This window comes from Athene noctua, chromosome 27 (genome assembly GCF_965140245.1).
Source record: "Athene noctua chromosome 27, bAthNoc1.hap1.1, whole genome shotgun sequence".
Taxonomy (NCBI): domain Eukaryota; kingdom Metazoa; phylum Chordata; class Aves; order Strigiformes; family Strigidae; genus Athene; species Athene noctua.
Genome location: NC_134063.1, coordinates 2,734,786 through 2,747,817, shown reverse-complemented (window position 1 = coordinate 2,747,817; position 13,032 = coordinate 2,734,786). Strand labels below are relative to the sequence as shown.

Genomic DNA, 13,032 nt, shown 5'->3' with positions numbered 1-13,032 from the left:
CTGGCCGAAACGCGCCGGGCAGCCTCTGCCGCCCGCCCGCCCGAGCAGCGCCCGCCCGCCCGGCCCGCTCCCGCCACCGCCGCCGCTCCGGATGCCGAATTTTCACTCGGTGACGATCCCGGCCTGAGCCGCCTTTATCATGGCACCAGCAGCCTCTCCGCACAACATCGCGGCCTCAGAATCCCCGGCGGCCCCCGAGGGGGAAAGGGGGGGGGTGTCACACAGACGGGCAGGAGCTGGCTTTACACACCGCCCCCCCCTCCCCGCCAGCTCCGCCCGGCACCCCCCGTTCTCGCCCTCAGCCCCGAGCCCACCGGCCGGGCACAGCCGGAGCCCCCCGCCCGCCGCGACCCGAGGCCAGCGCCAGGCGGGAACGGCGCGGCGGGACGCGCATGGCGCCGCCACAGCGCGCCGGGCGGGCGGAGGCGCCGCGCGGGAACGGGTCGGTCGAGCCCCTGGGCCGCGGACCCCGTCCCCGGGACGGAGCGGGGAAAAAGCCTGCAACGGGCCGCCGCTGGTCGCCCTCCCGGCCCGGAGCAGCGGGCGAGGACCAGCAGGCCGCCTCGGGCCGTACCTCCCGGGTGGTGACCTCCTCCTTCTCGGAGATCTTCAGCAGCAGGCGGTCATTCTCCAGCTCCAGCGCCCGCACACGGTCGATGTAAACGGCCAGGCGGTCATTGAGCTGCCTCAGCTCCTCCTTCTCCTGCAGGCGAGAGATGCGAGTCGGCGACAGCGGGGTCCCGCCGGGGGTGCCGCGGCTCGGGGTGCCTGACATGGCGCTCAATTCGCGGGCAGGCGGGCAGCGGGCTCATTCAATCCAGCCGCACCGGGGGAGGAGGGAGCGGTAAGATGGCGGACATCGCCTCCCCCGCCGCCGCGCCGCCTGGGAAATGAAGTCTCGGCGCCAAGATGGCCGCGCCGCCCCGCACGGCGCGCTGGGAGGTGCAGTCCCGGCCGCCCTCCATTTTGTGGGCTGCCGGCGCCCGGCGAGCCCCGCTCTGCTCGTCATCCAACAGCGTAGCTTGTGCCGCCTGTTAAAATACAAAACCGGGCAGTTGTGAGTGTGAGCAAAGCGCAGGAAGCGAGCGGCTAATCTTGAAGACAAGATGGTTTTTGTAATAAAACCGGGAAGGACCGGCACTGTTCCTCACACGCTCCGCAGCAGCTGCTCCCAGCCCCGCTCGCAGCGGGAGCGGCCACTCAGGTGCTGGTGGCTGCGAGTCACCCCACGGGTCGCCACCCCACGGGTCCCCAGCCCACAGCGCACCCCCCACCCTGCCAGGGGCCCCCGCAGCCGCCCGTCCATCACCAAACCCACCGGAACCGTCGGCCGCCGTCACACCGCGTGATGTGAAGTGATGCCATGCTGCTCATCGTCGCAGTTGTAGCAAAACCTCTGTAGTATTTCACTTACAGGATGTATTTTTCCATGAGTTACTAAAACATTGTTATATAACCCTGGTTTGAGCTGTTTATGTATTTGCTGTGCTTTGCTCTTAGCACTGAAGTTTTATAGGCCAGGGACCTTCGGTTTGCTTAAATTGGGGTGGAGAGTGTCAGGAAAAGTACTCATCAGCTCTTTGCAAGGGTGGAATTTTAGGAGTGTTGTTTTGTAGATTTTTAGAAATTTCTTCCAAAGTTTGACTGAGAGGTTGCAATGCCTTCCAGTCTCCAATCAGGCTGTTCAAGAAGGAAACTATCCAAAAATCCTTTTGCAGTTACAGGGAATGCAGCCAAATTTTGTACAAACTATATAATCCACCATGAATTTGTCCTTTCCTAAAGATCTTGAGTATTATTTTTCCCCAAAAAAATATTTTTACTGAATATACCCCAACTTCTGCCACTTCTTGCACATTAAGTGGTAAAAAATGGATTACCATTCCCATGAGCTAATTCCACATGTCCCAAAACTTTGGAGGCTGAAAAGTTTTTACTGCTGTTGTGCCTTCTGACTCCCCTGAGAAGGCTGAGAAAAGGGAGATTTTCTGTCTGAGAAGCAGAAAAAATGATTCAAAGTCTGTCGTCCATACACATGGACAGCAAAGAAAAAAAGCAACATGACCATAATGCCAAGAAGTGCTGTGCATGAGAGCGAGGACGGATCTAGATAGAGAATAGGGAAACAGAGCAAGAAAATATTGCACATGGCATATGAAAAGAAACTTAGGGAGCCAGGCTGAACAAACAGGAGTGAATGGGTTTATCCTCAAAATAGAACCTAGGTGATCCTCACGTTAGAGGCATTGGTATCCTAATACTGAGCACACCTCAAACTGGAAAACCTCAGAATAAATCCAGGAATTCTGGAAGCACAGTACCCTTGCTGGAAAACTGCTCTAAGTCCATCTTGCAATCACTGTATATCTTTAGCAGCTGACCCACGTAGATAGTGCGTTTTCACCTGAATGCATTTGTTTCAAAATATGCACCTGATATGAAGAGAGTGGTCCTGGCTTCCTCTGTAGACAACAGAGAGCACATCCCACGTGGCTTGGGCACCTTCTCTCCTAGGACAGCGCTGACTGCTCCTTCACCTCTATCTCCTGCAGAGAGCTGAAGGTGGGATTTCTACACGGAGTCTGTGAAGCTGTGGGTATCAGCGGGTTACCCGGAGGGAGTTTATGCATGATAAAATGAAAGTACAGATCACTACACATGCCCCTTCTGTAGGCATTTACACAACCTCCCTATTTGAAAATCACTATTATCGCATTTTTATCGGTGAGATCTGATAATATGATATACAAGCCAGTGTGGAACTCAGCTTTCTGACTGAATTCGAGTTGGTTTTGACTTGAATTTCTCTGGAAAAAAGAAAGCAGAAAGAAGAGACTACAAATCCCAGACTGCTGTGTCCTCTTTGCTCAGCAGGGAGGTCAAATGCTGCCCCATCTGCCTGCTCCGGGCACAAAACTACACGAAGGACAGCCCAGCATCCCTGGAGCCGCCTCCTTCCTCATTGTTTTCATCCGCGTCTCTGGATTTGAAGTATAGTGCGTTTTTTGAATTTTGGCGCCTGTCTGCAAACTGTAAACCAACGCTCCTGAATCAGTTCCAGCCCCCAGCCCCGTGCCTCTGCCCGAGCTGCCTGTGTGCAATCTGTGTAATTTCAAACAGCGCTGCCTTCCCCCGAGCAAAGAAAAAAAAAAAAAAAAAAAAAAAAAGCGTGAGCATCAAGCCATGCACTTAGAACGAACTTTTTCTCTCTCAACATGCAGTTTTCAACACCAGCAAATTTGTGAAAGACCAGTTACAAACTTTTGTTACGTGAAGCCAGAAAAAAATATTTTAGGAATGCTGAAAGCCTCCGTACAAGCATTTTTGGGTTTAGCTAATTTCTTCTCCTGATTTGACATGATACTATGCCACATCTGTCATATTTTGGAAATTCTTTTAAACCTTTTGCTTAATTTCGACTGATACTGTAATTCAGACGTAAATCCCCTTTGTTCATGAAGTTTAGCGCAAACTCCCTCATTATTTTGTCTGTTAGATTTTATAGATAATGACTTAGAAACTTTGAATGTTTCAGGAGTTTGTGGTTTGGGGTTTTTTGTCTTCTAATGTTACCAGTTAGTGCTGAAGTAATTTTTTCACTTCCTGAAATACACTTCAATAATAATAATACCTAATATTTTCAACATTTTTTTAGAAGGCCCCTTTCCTTAGCACTAATCAGAACACTTGTACACTTTCATTCTTGGCACTGGTCCTGCCTCCTTGTTAACTGAAGGTACATGTTTACTTTTCCTATCTCTCCTAAAAAGGACAGTTTGGGGGTGGGATGGGGAGGAGGGGAAGTGCAAAGGCTGAGAGCCCACTAGACAACTGTGTTTTACAGGGAGTACAATGCATGCTTCAGCTGTGGAATTAGCATCTGTTCAAATACAGATCCTCTTGGATCATTCTGATGATACAGGTTAGTATTGAACCAGAGTCTGTGTTGTCATTAGTCTCTCAGTATTTAGCAATTAGTTGTTCCTTAAGGACCTTGACAGTTCAGTGCTAGTCAAAACAATTTTATAATAAACACCCTCTCTGCTTTGAGAAGGTAGAATTGATTTGTTAACCCAGGACACAATCAATTAGTGCTTGACAAAGGGATTATCTAGGCATGTGTCAGCCTTCCCTGGCTGGGGTGGCAGAGGGCCATGCCAAAAAGAGCTCCTTGGGTTTTTCAGATTGGAAACTGGTTTGGAGCCCACCAAGGCTCCTGCCTCATCCACTCCCCCAGGTTTACTCTCTGTGGAAAGCAGAGGTTGGTGCACGTACAGGTTCCACCCTGAACTTGGAAGTGCCCTGGGCTCACTATTGGAGTTCTAGCTCAAAGGTACTTGCAACATATCTCACTGTCTGGGTAGGATAAGAATAAATTTTTGGGATGTCTGAGAACACAGGCAACAGTGATAGGCTCTGCCTAGCACTGCAGTGCTTCTGCCATCAGATAAGTGAAGAGATTACTTACAGTACGTAATAAAGACAAAGGAAAACCTCTCATATCCTTTGATGCAGAGCATCTTCTCAGTCGTTGACCAGTTTCCTGTACAGTTGGGTGTAATAAGTTTTCTGATACTGTCTGGGATTTCATAATGACTCTGACATTTTCATGAATCTGGGGATGCAGGATTTCCACTGTTATTTCTTACCTTAACTGCTTTAGTTTCTCAGCGGCTGCTGCCATGCCCTCCCCTTTCTCATTCTACACTGGATTATTTGTATGTCTTTAATTGCAGGATAATTTCTGTCTTTTCTTTAGTTGCCTCACTTCCCCTCTGCATCGTGTTCCTTTATCTCACTCTGAACAGCCTGTTAATGTTTAATCGATTGTCTCAGATATTTTCATTAATTTCAGGTAGGGGCAAGGATTGAACATACAGCACAGAACATTTTCCTGTCAGTCCAGATTCAATCCAGCATTAGTGCTTAAAAAACTGCTACAATGACTGCAAGTCTGGAAGAAGCACTCATACCTCACCACAGATTTCTGCTTCAGAATTTCAGCTTTCATTGAATAAAATTGCTTTCAGCAGTGTCAGCACAAAAAGCACCAAAGCAAGTAGAGAAAATTCACAGTATGCCGTGTGTCGTGGATGAGATTTTCCTAATTTGCTTTAGAAAGTTTGCTAAAAGACACGTAAAAAAGAGCAGAGGAACACAGTGCACAGTTGCGGGATTAAAGCAAACAGACAGCAGACTGTATATAGAACAAGGATATTTTTCAAGACAAGACACCACACTGTTAATGTGTAGAGGGTGTATTTCTTTCTAATTCTAGGTATATAATGTTTGGCAGGAGCCTTCAAGAATAATATTCTTCTGCTACAGTATTTAACCTCCTTACTGAGGCAGAATTCAACCTGTATCACACCAGGGGAAGCATTAACCAAACCTGGGGAGGAGAATTCAGATCTGTGCTTGGGATTGTTCCCCTTTTTGTGGCAGGAAGGCAAGTGACTGTCATAGTCAGGGAGGCCTGGGTGGCCCTTTAGTCTCCAGTACTGGAACCAGACCCTGGTCTCATGTAACCAGAAAGAAATGAGAATTTCATTTTAAAACCCTCTCATTTCAACAAAAAAGTGGCAAAGGAAGAACATGGTGGGGGTCAGTGCTCAGGGTTCCTCCACTTTCCACAATTTCACTTCATCATTTTTCCACACAGTGATTTGCTTATAATACCACATGCTGTAAAGAGCCCACGTCTGTAGCACAAGCCCAGTGGAGTGGCTTTCTACAGTTGTAACTCATTCACAGCCTTTATCAGCCAAAGGAAGTGGTGTAGTGTGTGATACACCACAGCCTTCAGTACAGCATTAGCTACTGAGTCTTCCACTCACTGGCTCCCCATACCTCAGGAATTCTTCCAAAGTAATAGGAAGACAGATTTCTTGGCAATAAAATACTGGGAAAAAACCACTGAAAACAGATGAGGTGGCCAGGTAGGAACAGTATCACCATTTCCTTCTAGTCAGGCTGCCAGCAGCCCCGCAGTCTGTGGAGGTGGAGCCATGGGCGTTCGTGTGCATTACTAGCTGCCATTTATATAGGTAAATACCAAAATTAATCTAAGATCAAGGAAGGGATTATTCATATCACCTTTAATGAAATATTGGGCCAATAATCTCTAACATTATGAATTTTGACTTTCACATACAGAGCTGAATTTCATTCTAGTTATACTTGCAGAGATTCAAAGATAAAAGACTCCTGTGCAGCCTGCCAGGGTAGCCCCAGGTTCCCTCAGAACACAAGCAAGCCCCTAATCTTCGAGCCGTTTGGCAGTCTGGAGCGTGTAGTGGAGGAGGGTGGGGATGGGCTCTGAAGTGCAGGTCTGAGTTCACAAAGCTTGCTTTATCAGCCAGAAGCAATCCCAGCTCTGCTTCGAGAATCACTTAGATCACTGCTACTCCACTGGAGCTGTGGGAGGGGAGCGTGTAGTGCTCACACCCCTACGCTGTTATTATATAAAACCTGGCACTGATCTCCAAGCTAATGAAAACAAACCCAGTGTTTTTTTCAAAACAACCATTTGGCGCCTAATTTTCAAATCCGCAGACCAACTGCAGCTGGCTGGGTGCCCATCACCATAGAGCTATTTACATATTTTCCTCCAGCAGCTGCAGTAACCTGTTATGTAGCTCATGTCTGGCCAGGCTAGCTCAGCCTCTGTCATGGTCTCACTGGAGATGGGTTAAGAACTCAGTTTTATTCTGTTAAACAAACAACCAACCCCCCAATGTGTTTTTAGCAAAGTTTAGCTTAGTTTTTTAGCAAAGAGAGGTGAAAGCAGAAACCTTTGGCTCCCTTTGGAAAGACAATTTGCTCATCGTGCACTGTAACATAAGAAATCCTGCGTACATCTGGGAGTGCTGATATTCCTTAAGTAAAGTTTATAGAGTAAACATATGTGAGAGGGGAGAAGACAGGTTAATGGAGATGAAGAGGTATGCGCATGGGATCAATCTCTCTTGTGCATATTATACAATTAATAAAGGAGATGAAAGGAAAGCTTTCTGCAATTCCAAAGTGTGCTCCACCCAAGATCTCAAAGTATCTTACAAAGGATAATTTATCAAGCATTATAATGATCTTATGATGAACTTAAGATGACCGTGAAGATTCCTCAATGAATGTCTGTATGTCTTGAGCTTCATGGAGTAGCTTGGTGGTGATACTGGCTGGATGATACCTCCTCACTTAGTGGTTCTGGTTCAGTGCCCACCCTACCCACCATCTCAGAGGCAGGGGTTGGGTCTGCAGGACGGGCCTGAAGCCAGAGGGGAGAGAGAATACCTCCACCCTGTACCTGTCAAGGAACTGGGAGTCTTTCCAGTGTAGCAACTGGGTACCTTAGGTGAACCAGAGGTGCTCAGCCAACCTCAGGACATCTTTAGCTGCATGACCAGAAAGCAGGACTCCCACAAGGAGAAAATCCTGTGTGAAGAATCTATACTTATATGGGCACTATGACTGCTTAGCCCTTTGCCTTTGCTCTGTCTTTACACAAATCTCTTGAATTCTGTTTTCTTTTTCATTCAAATAGTTTTCTCTTCCCCACCCTGCACACCCTTTAAAGTCAACAACAGGCAGCACCCTGGCCACACCAAGCAATTCATGACCAAGTTCATTCTTGTCAAAAATGCCTTCTTATGTAAAAAAAATAGAAACATTTACTTTTCTGCAGGACTCTCCTGTTGGTATACGTACAAGGAAGGACCAATACCTCCTTGGAAGGTGGATACCGCTATTATTCCCTTCTTCTCAGGAAACAGTCTTGCAGGGTTGTCCCTGAAATCCTTGGCCTGTTGGTGGGTCTTCTCCCAAAATAACTCACTTTGAGACCCCCCTTTTGCAGTCCCCTCATCTTTCTCAAGCCTTGCATCATTCTTGCTGCTTTTCTGGCTTCCTTTGGCCTCTGTGCCTAGTGGCTGCTCCCTGCCCTGCAGGAGGTCACAGGTATGTTCCCACCTCCCAAGGATAAAGGTAATCCATCCATGCAACCAAGGAGTGGAAAATGTCAGCGCTCTAAGCCTTTGCTAAACATGCTGTGTCATGAGATTAGTCATGTAAAAACGCTTCGTGGCTGTCTAGTGACATACAGTGCAAGCAGAGAGCACAGCTGAGAGCTGGCTCACACGCAGCTGCTCCTCTGGAATGGTGTCACTGGAGAAATGAAGGGGAGCCTCTATGCTGGGGAGCACTTCTTGCCTCCACCAGGACATGCCGGTCAAAGCCCTGTCAGGGTGGGTAAGAGCCGTGCCCTTGCTTAGTGGGACCAGGTCTGGGTGGGCAGCGTCCAACCACAGCCAGTGACAGCTTCTCTTACCAGAAGCACCAGGGTCTACTCAGGTAAATGCACAGGTCAGCTCGGGGCTGCGGGAAGACCCGTGCCAGAGTGGTGAAGGATCCTTCACACAGGCACACTGCAGCCTGGGACGTGCCTCCTTCCCTTGCAGGGCCTACACACACCTACCTGCACAGGGCACACCGCTTTGGGACAGTCACCCCGGTATGGGCTGTGACTGCTGACTGTGGCTCTTATCCCTGCCGCAGGCTGAGCACCTCACCCCACCTTCCCCTCTGACCTCCTCTTCAGCGTAGCACCCCAAGGGCCTTCCCGCAGGCTCCTGTGCTGGCAGCCCCTTCTCCTGTGCCCCGTGACTGCCCAGCCAGGAGCTGCACCCTGAGCCTGGAGCAGCGCTGCTGCCAGTCTGGAACGGCCCGCCCAGGTAAAGGAGAGCCCTGGGGGCCAAGCACCTGCTGAGCTAGAAATGAGAGCCAGCTCCGAACCTCCACCTGAACCTTGAGGTCCACACAGGCTGACACGCCAGTCTGGGCTTCTGCCTCCCTCCAGGAGGCTCCTCATGGCTAGGACAGCCCAAGACCCCACTGGCACAGAACTGGCAATTGGGCTGAGCTCATCTGGCCTCCCAGTGCTGCCCAAAGGGGCAATGCACCCACAATGCCCCAACCACACCACCCTGTGCCTGGGGGGACACTCCACGGGCCCACCAACGGACTGGGACATGGGCTCATCCCCACAGAAGCCACTCACACCTATATGGCATTCAGCCATCGCAAACACTGGCCTCTTGTAAAAGGCACCTGTAACACAAATGGTGGTTGCGTTTGTCCAGAGTGGCTAATTCTGAGGGAAATCTGTAGGGCTGTAAATAGCCTTTCCCACCTGGTTGAGATCTTTCCATCCCCAGCAAGAGCAGCAAGTAGGAAAGGAAGGCAAGTCACTGTGGTCCTACTGAAAGGGGCACTGGCACAGGGAGAAGTAGTGTGTGATACAGCAGTACAGCAGCTGCAGGGGAAACTGAGGCCCTCCTCTATGTGGTTCCCTACAAGTAGGCAGAAAATTTGCTTCTCGGTGACAGAAATAAAGGTTGTTTACCCAGGCATACCCTTTTCACTTGGAAGTGATGAGCAACTTCCAAGGAAGACCAAAACTAAGGCACCTGTAATTGCAGAAGTGGATACAAAATGAAGGCATTCTATTGCATGGCAACAGAGGTGAAGTAGATCAGCCCAGACTGTAAAATCCCAGTGCAGCCCCAGAAGGGTTAAATCCTTTCCTTCAGCAGATGGAAGCAGCCTGCCTGAACTGGCAGCTGCAGATGGTTCCTCTGCTCAGGCAAAGCAGGCAGTTGGACTGGCCAGGTGGATGAAAACCATTGTTCAGCAGAAGCTCCAAGGAACAGGCAGGGGTTGTTTTCCAGTTTTTCCTGGAGCAGGTGGACTCAGGAACAGATGCCAGTCTGTGACAGCACGGGTGATAGTTTTAGCAGTGTGCCTATGCTATAAAAGAAGCCTTTGCACAAAACATAACATTAGAAATATATGTGGTCTTCCCCGTTTGTTTGCGTTACACATTGTGATAGGGGAATTGCTGCAGGGTCGCCTGCCTTTCCTCTCTCCGGAGTGCACTTTTCATGGCTTCTATCTGCTCATGCACACGCGTTGCTTCAGAGGGGAAACCATGGCTTGAGTGGAGTAGCTGGTACCCTTGCTTATGGGGTGATGTAGGAGAAGGATTTAGCCTCCTGTTTCCTCTCCCAGTTTTGGTGGTGGAGGCTGTTGGTTTCTAATTTTGCTGTGGAAAGTCTTGCAAGTTACCAGATAGTTCTGGGGGATATTGTCCAGACCTCTGTTTACTTACCAAGACCAGAGTTTTCTTCAAAGTCAGGTTGAAACTACTTCCGCTGGAAGAACCAAGGACCAATGGGAAAATTGCCCTATGATGTGCAAAGCAGTGTTTTGTTTAAAAATATGCTTAAACCTAATTAATGAACCACCACTAAAGAAAGTGGTGAGAGTCTCTGACTGTCTCAAAGCAGGGCTTTAAAACTTTGTGAGAGAGACAGTGAGCCACAGGGTAACTGTCCGGCAGAAGGCAGCCAGAGGTCAGCTGGGCTGGGCTGGGCCTGATGCAGCACGTTCCCTGTGCTGGGGCTTGCTTGGCAAATGCGATGTAGGAGAGAGACAAAGCATCCAAAGGCAGCAGAGTCACTCCAGTGGGAGGGGACTGTTTCCATTAAAAGAGGTAGCAGTGGAGACTCTGCAGCGATCTTCGCTTCCCTCCCAAAATGCTTCAGCAAGGAAGGATCACCTTGGTCTGGCTCTGGTCGCTCTCTGGACAGCCCCGTTACACACCAGGAACTCCTCCACCTCCTGCATCTCACAGAGGCGGGATGAATCCCTTCCTTACCTCTCTCCTGCCCTCTCAAAGGAGCGCAGTGGAGCATTAGTGGCAAGTCCTACCAAGTGCCAAGCAGCGCCAGCACAGCATTGCACGCCTAGGAGAGGGGCCTTGCTCATAATCACAAGTTTCTGACAGCCACAGCCACTTAGCTGGCAGAGTTATCACTTCTGTTATCATTTGTGCTGTCCCCACATCCTCTTTTCAGAGTCCCGTTCTATCTTGGTGCATGGGGGTATTTCCATCCTTGGCTGTGAGGGCCTTAGCTGCAGAAATATTGTGTATGACGAACCCTGTGCTGGTTGCTGTTGTGAGTAATTATTTCCTGGAAGACAGTGAGTCTCCACCACTTGGGGAAACACCCTGCGTGAACATCTGAAGAGCTAAGGAAGCACAGAGTGGACCTCAGTGCAGAACAACCTTGCAGAAATGAGCAGGGCTTTCAGGTGTTTGAGGCCCAGAAGCCTCCAGCAGGACAGCCAGGGTGCACTGGGGAAGGGGCACTTCCAGAAGAAACCAGTGTAATGAGAGCAACAAGGTCTCAGCTCAAATGGGAGGCCTCTGGCTACCTACAGGAATGGTGCTGAAGTGCTTGCACACTGGTTGCTATGCATATTTTCGTTAATTAACATAAGTCAGTAGCCTCTGAATTTAAAGTAGCTTGGCTCTTTAGGCATGAGGCTGAGCCATTCTCCTGGTTGCCTTCCCGATGCCCAGCCCTACTGGCCTCCCTGGCTCTGCTGGCTCACAGGGTGACCTGTGCTGATGCTATAAGACACCTGGCAGAAAGCCATGGCTGGATCTTGTTAAATGCAAACATCTGCAACTTACAAGGCCTTTGCCAAGGAGCAATAAGACAGGAAGGTGAAGTGCTGCAGGACAGCAGCAGGCTACAGCTTCCTGACTGTCTCCCTCACTTCTGGGGAGGTGATTAAGTTCATGCTTGGAATTACTGGGTAAAGGGCTTCCACCATTGTGCCCGCTGCGGGAGCACATCCTGGGAGAGCATCTTTAATCCAGTGTTACACACCAGCTTGTTGGTTGGTGTAGGCTCCACAGCAAGGCTCTGGGAATTCCAGCTCCACTAGCAGGAGGGAAGGGAGCTCTTTCTTTCCATGGGTGCAGGTGGTGGATCTCAGGAAGTGTGTGTGGCTTTTCAGCCATGAGAACATGCACAGGGCTGGCTGAAAGAGCGGTGCAGTGAAATGGGCAGTGGAGATGAGTTTGGACCTGACTTGGCTGCCTGCTTCACCTCTGCAGTGAGCAGGATGAGCTTCAGGTTCAGAAGACAATGGGGTACAAGGCATCATCATTCAGCTGTGCACCCTGTGCCTCTGTGAGGTGGGCCATGGATTGTGCCAATTCTGTATTTGGAAAAGAGGAGGAACATTAAGATAAACCTCACCTATCTTGTGGCAGAGAATGGCTCTCTATAAACCTGGAGCAGATGGGAGAAGGACAAGGTGTTCACATGCTGAACTCTTCCTTCTTCCCGTGGTCTTCAGCCAAGTCCAGCTGAACTCTGGCTTTTCCAGTTCTGTCCCTGCATGTCCATGCAATGCTTGTGTATGTCTCTTGAGTAGCTTGGTGCTGCTTCCATCTTCCATGCTTTTCATTTTTGCATTTAAACTCAATCCAGAATTCCCTATTCAGATAGCCTGTCCTCCTGCTGTACTTGCTTGACTTCTGGCACATTGGGATGGATCATTCTTATACTCATTCTTCTCCATTAGTTAATCAGAAATTCAGGTGGCTGCTTCACATCTACCTCAGCTCACTTCTGATTGTCCTCCAGGCTGAAAAAGCCTCATTCCTTCCACCACCCCTCACAGGACATATGCTCCAGGCCACAAACATCTTCATGGCCCTCCTCTGAACTTATTAGTTTATTGATGTTTTTCTTGCACTGTGAGGCCCAAACCTAGACTGGAGTACTGACTCCAGATGTGATCTAACGAGTGCTGAGTAAAGGGAGCGATCACTTCCAGGAACCTACTAGGTGCACTTCTGTTAATACAGCCCGGTATGTTCACCAGAGCCAGGACACACCACAGACGTTCAGCCTATTGCCCACCAGGACCCCCATGTCCTTCTCAGCAGAACCAGTCACTCCCAACCTGGGGTTTCTGATTCAGCCCCAGTCATGTGGCTTCTTTTACCTTATCTCCCTTTTTTCTCCTTCCCATGTTCCCCTGATGGGGTCTTTCCTCATAAGGGCTCTGGGAAAGTAATAAAGCAAAGAGCATGGGGACTGAATGCAGAATTCAAGGAAAGGGAGAAATTCAGCTGAGATGCAAACCACCTGCAAATGCTGGGAATGCGGGAGA

At 49.5% G+C, this 13,032-nt stretch overlaps 1 protein-coding gene across 1 annotated transcript in view; it reads right to left on the bottom strand.

Moving 5' to 3' along the window:
- Positions 1–1,220, bottom strand: part of LMNB2 (lamin B2) — a 44,157-nt gene extending 42,937 nt beyond the window's left edge. The window contains exon 1 of the mRNA XM_074928252.1: positions 575–1,220. Coding sequence (XP_074784353.1) covers positions 575–775 — 201 coding nt within the window. The 5' untranslated portion in view covers positions 776–1,220. The remainder of the gene's footprint in view (positions 1–574) is intronic.
- Between the last annotated feature and the right edge of the window lie 11,812 nt (positions 1,221–13,032).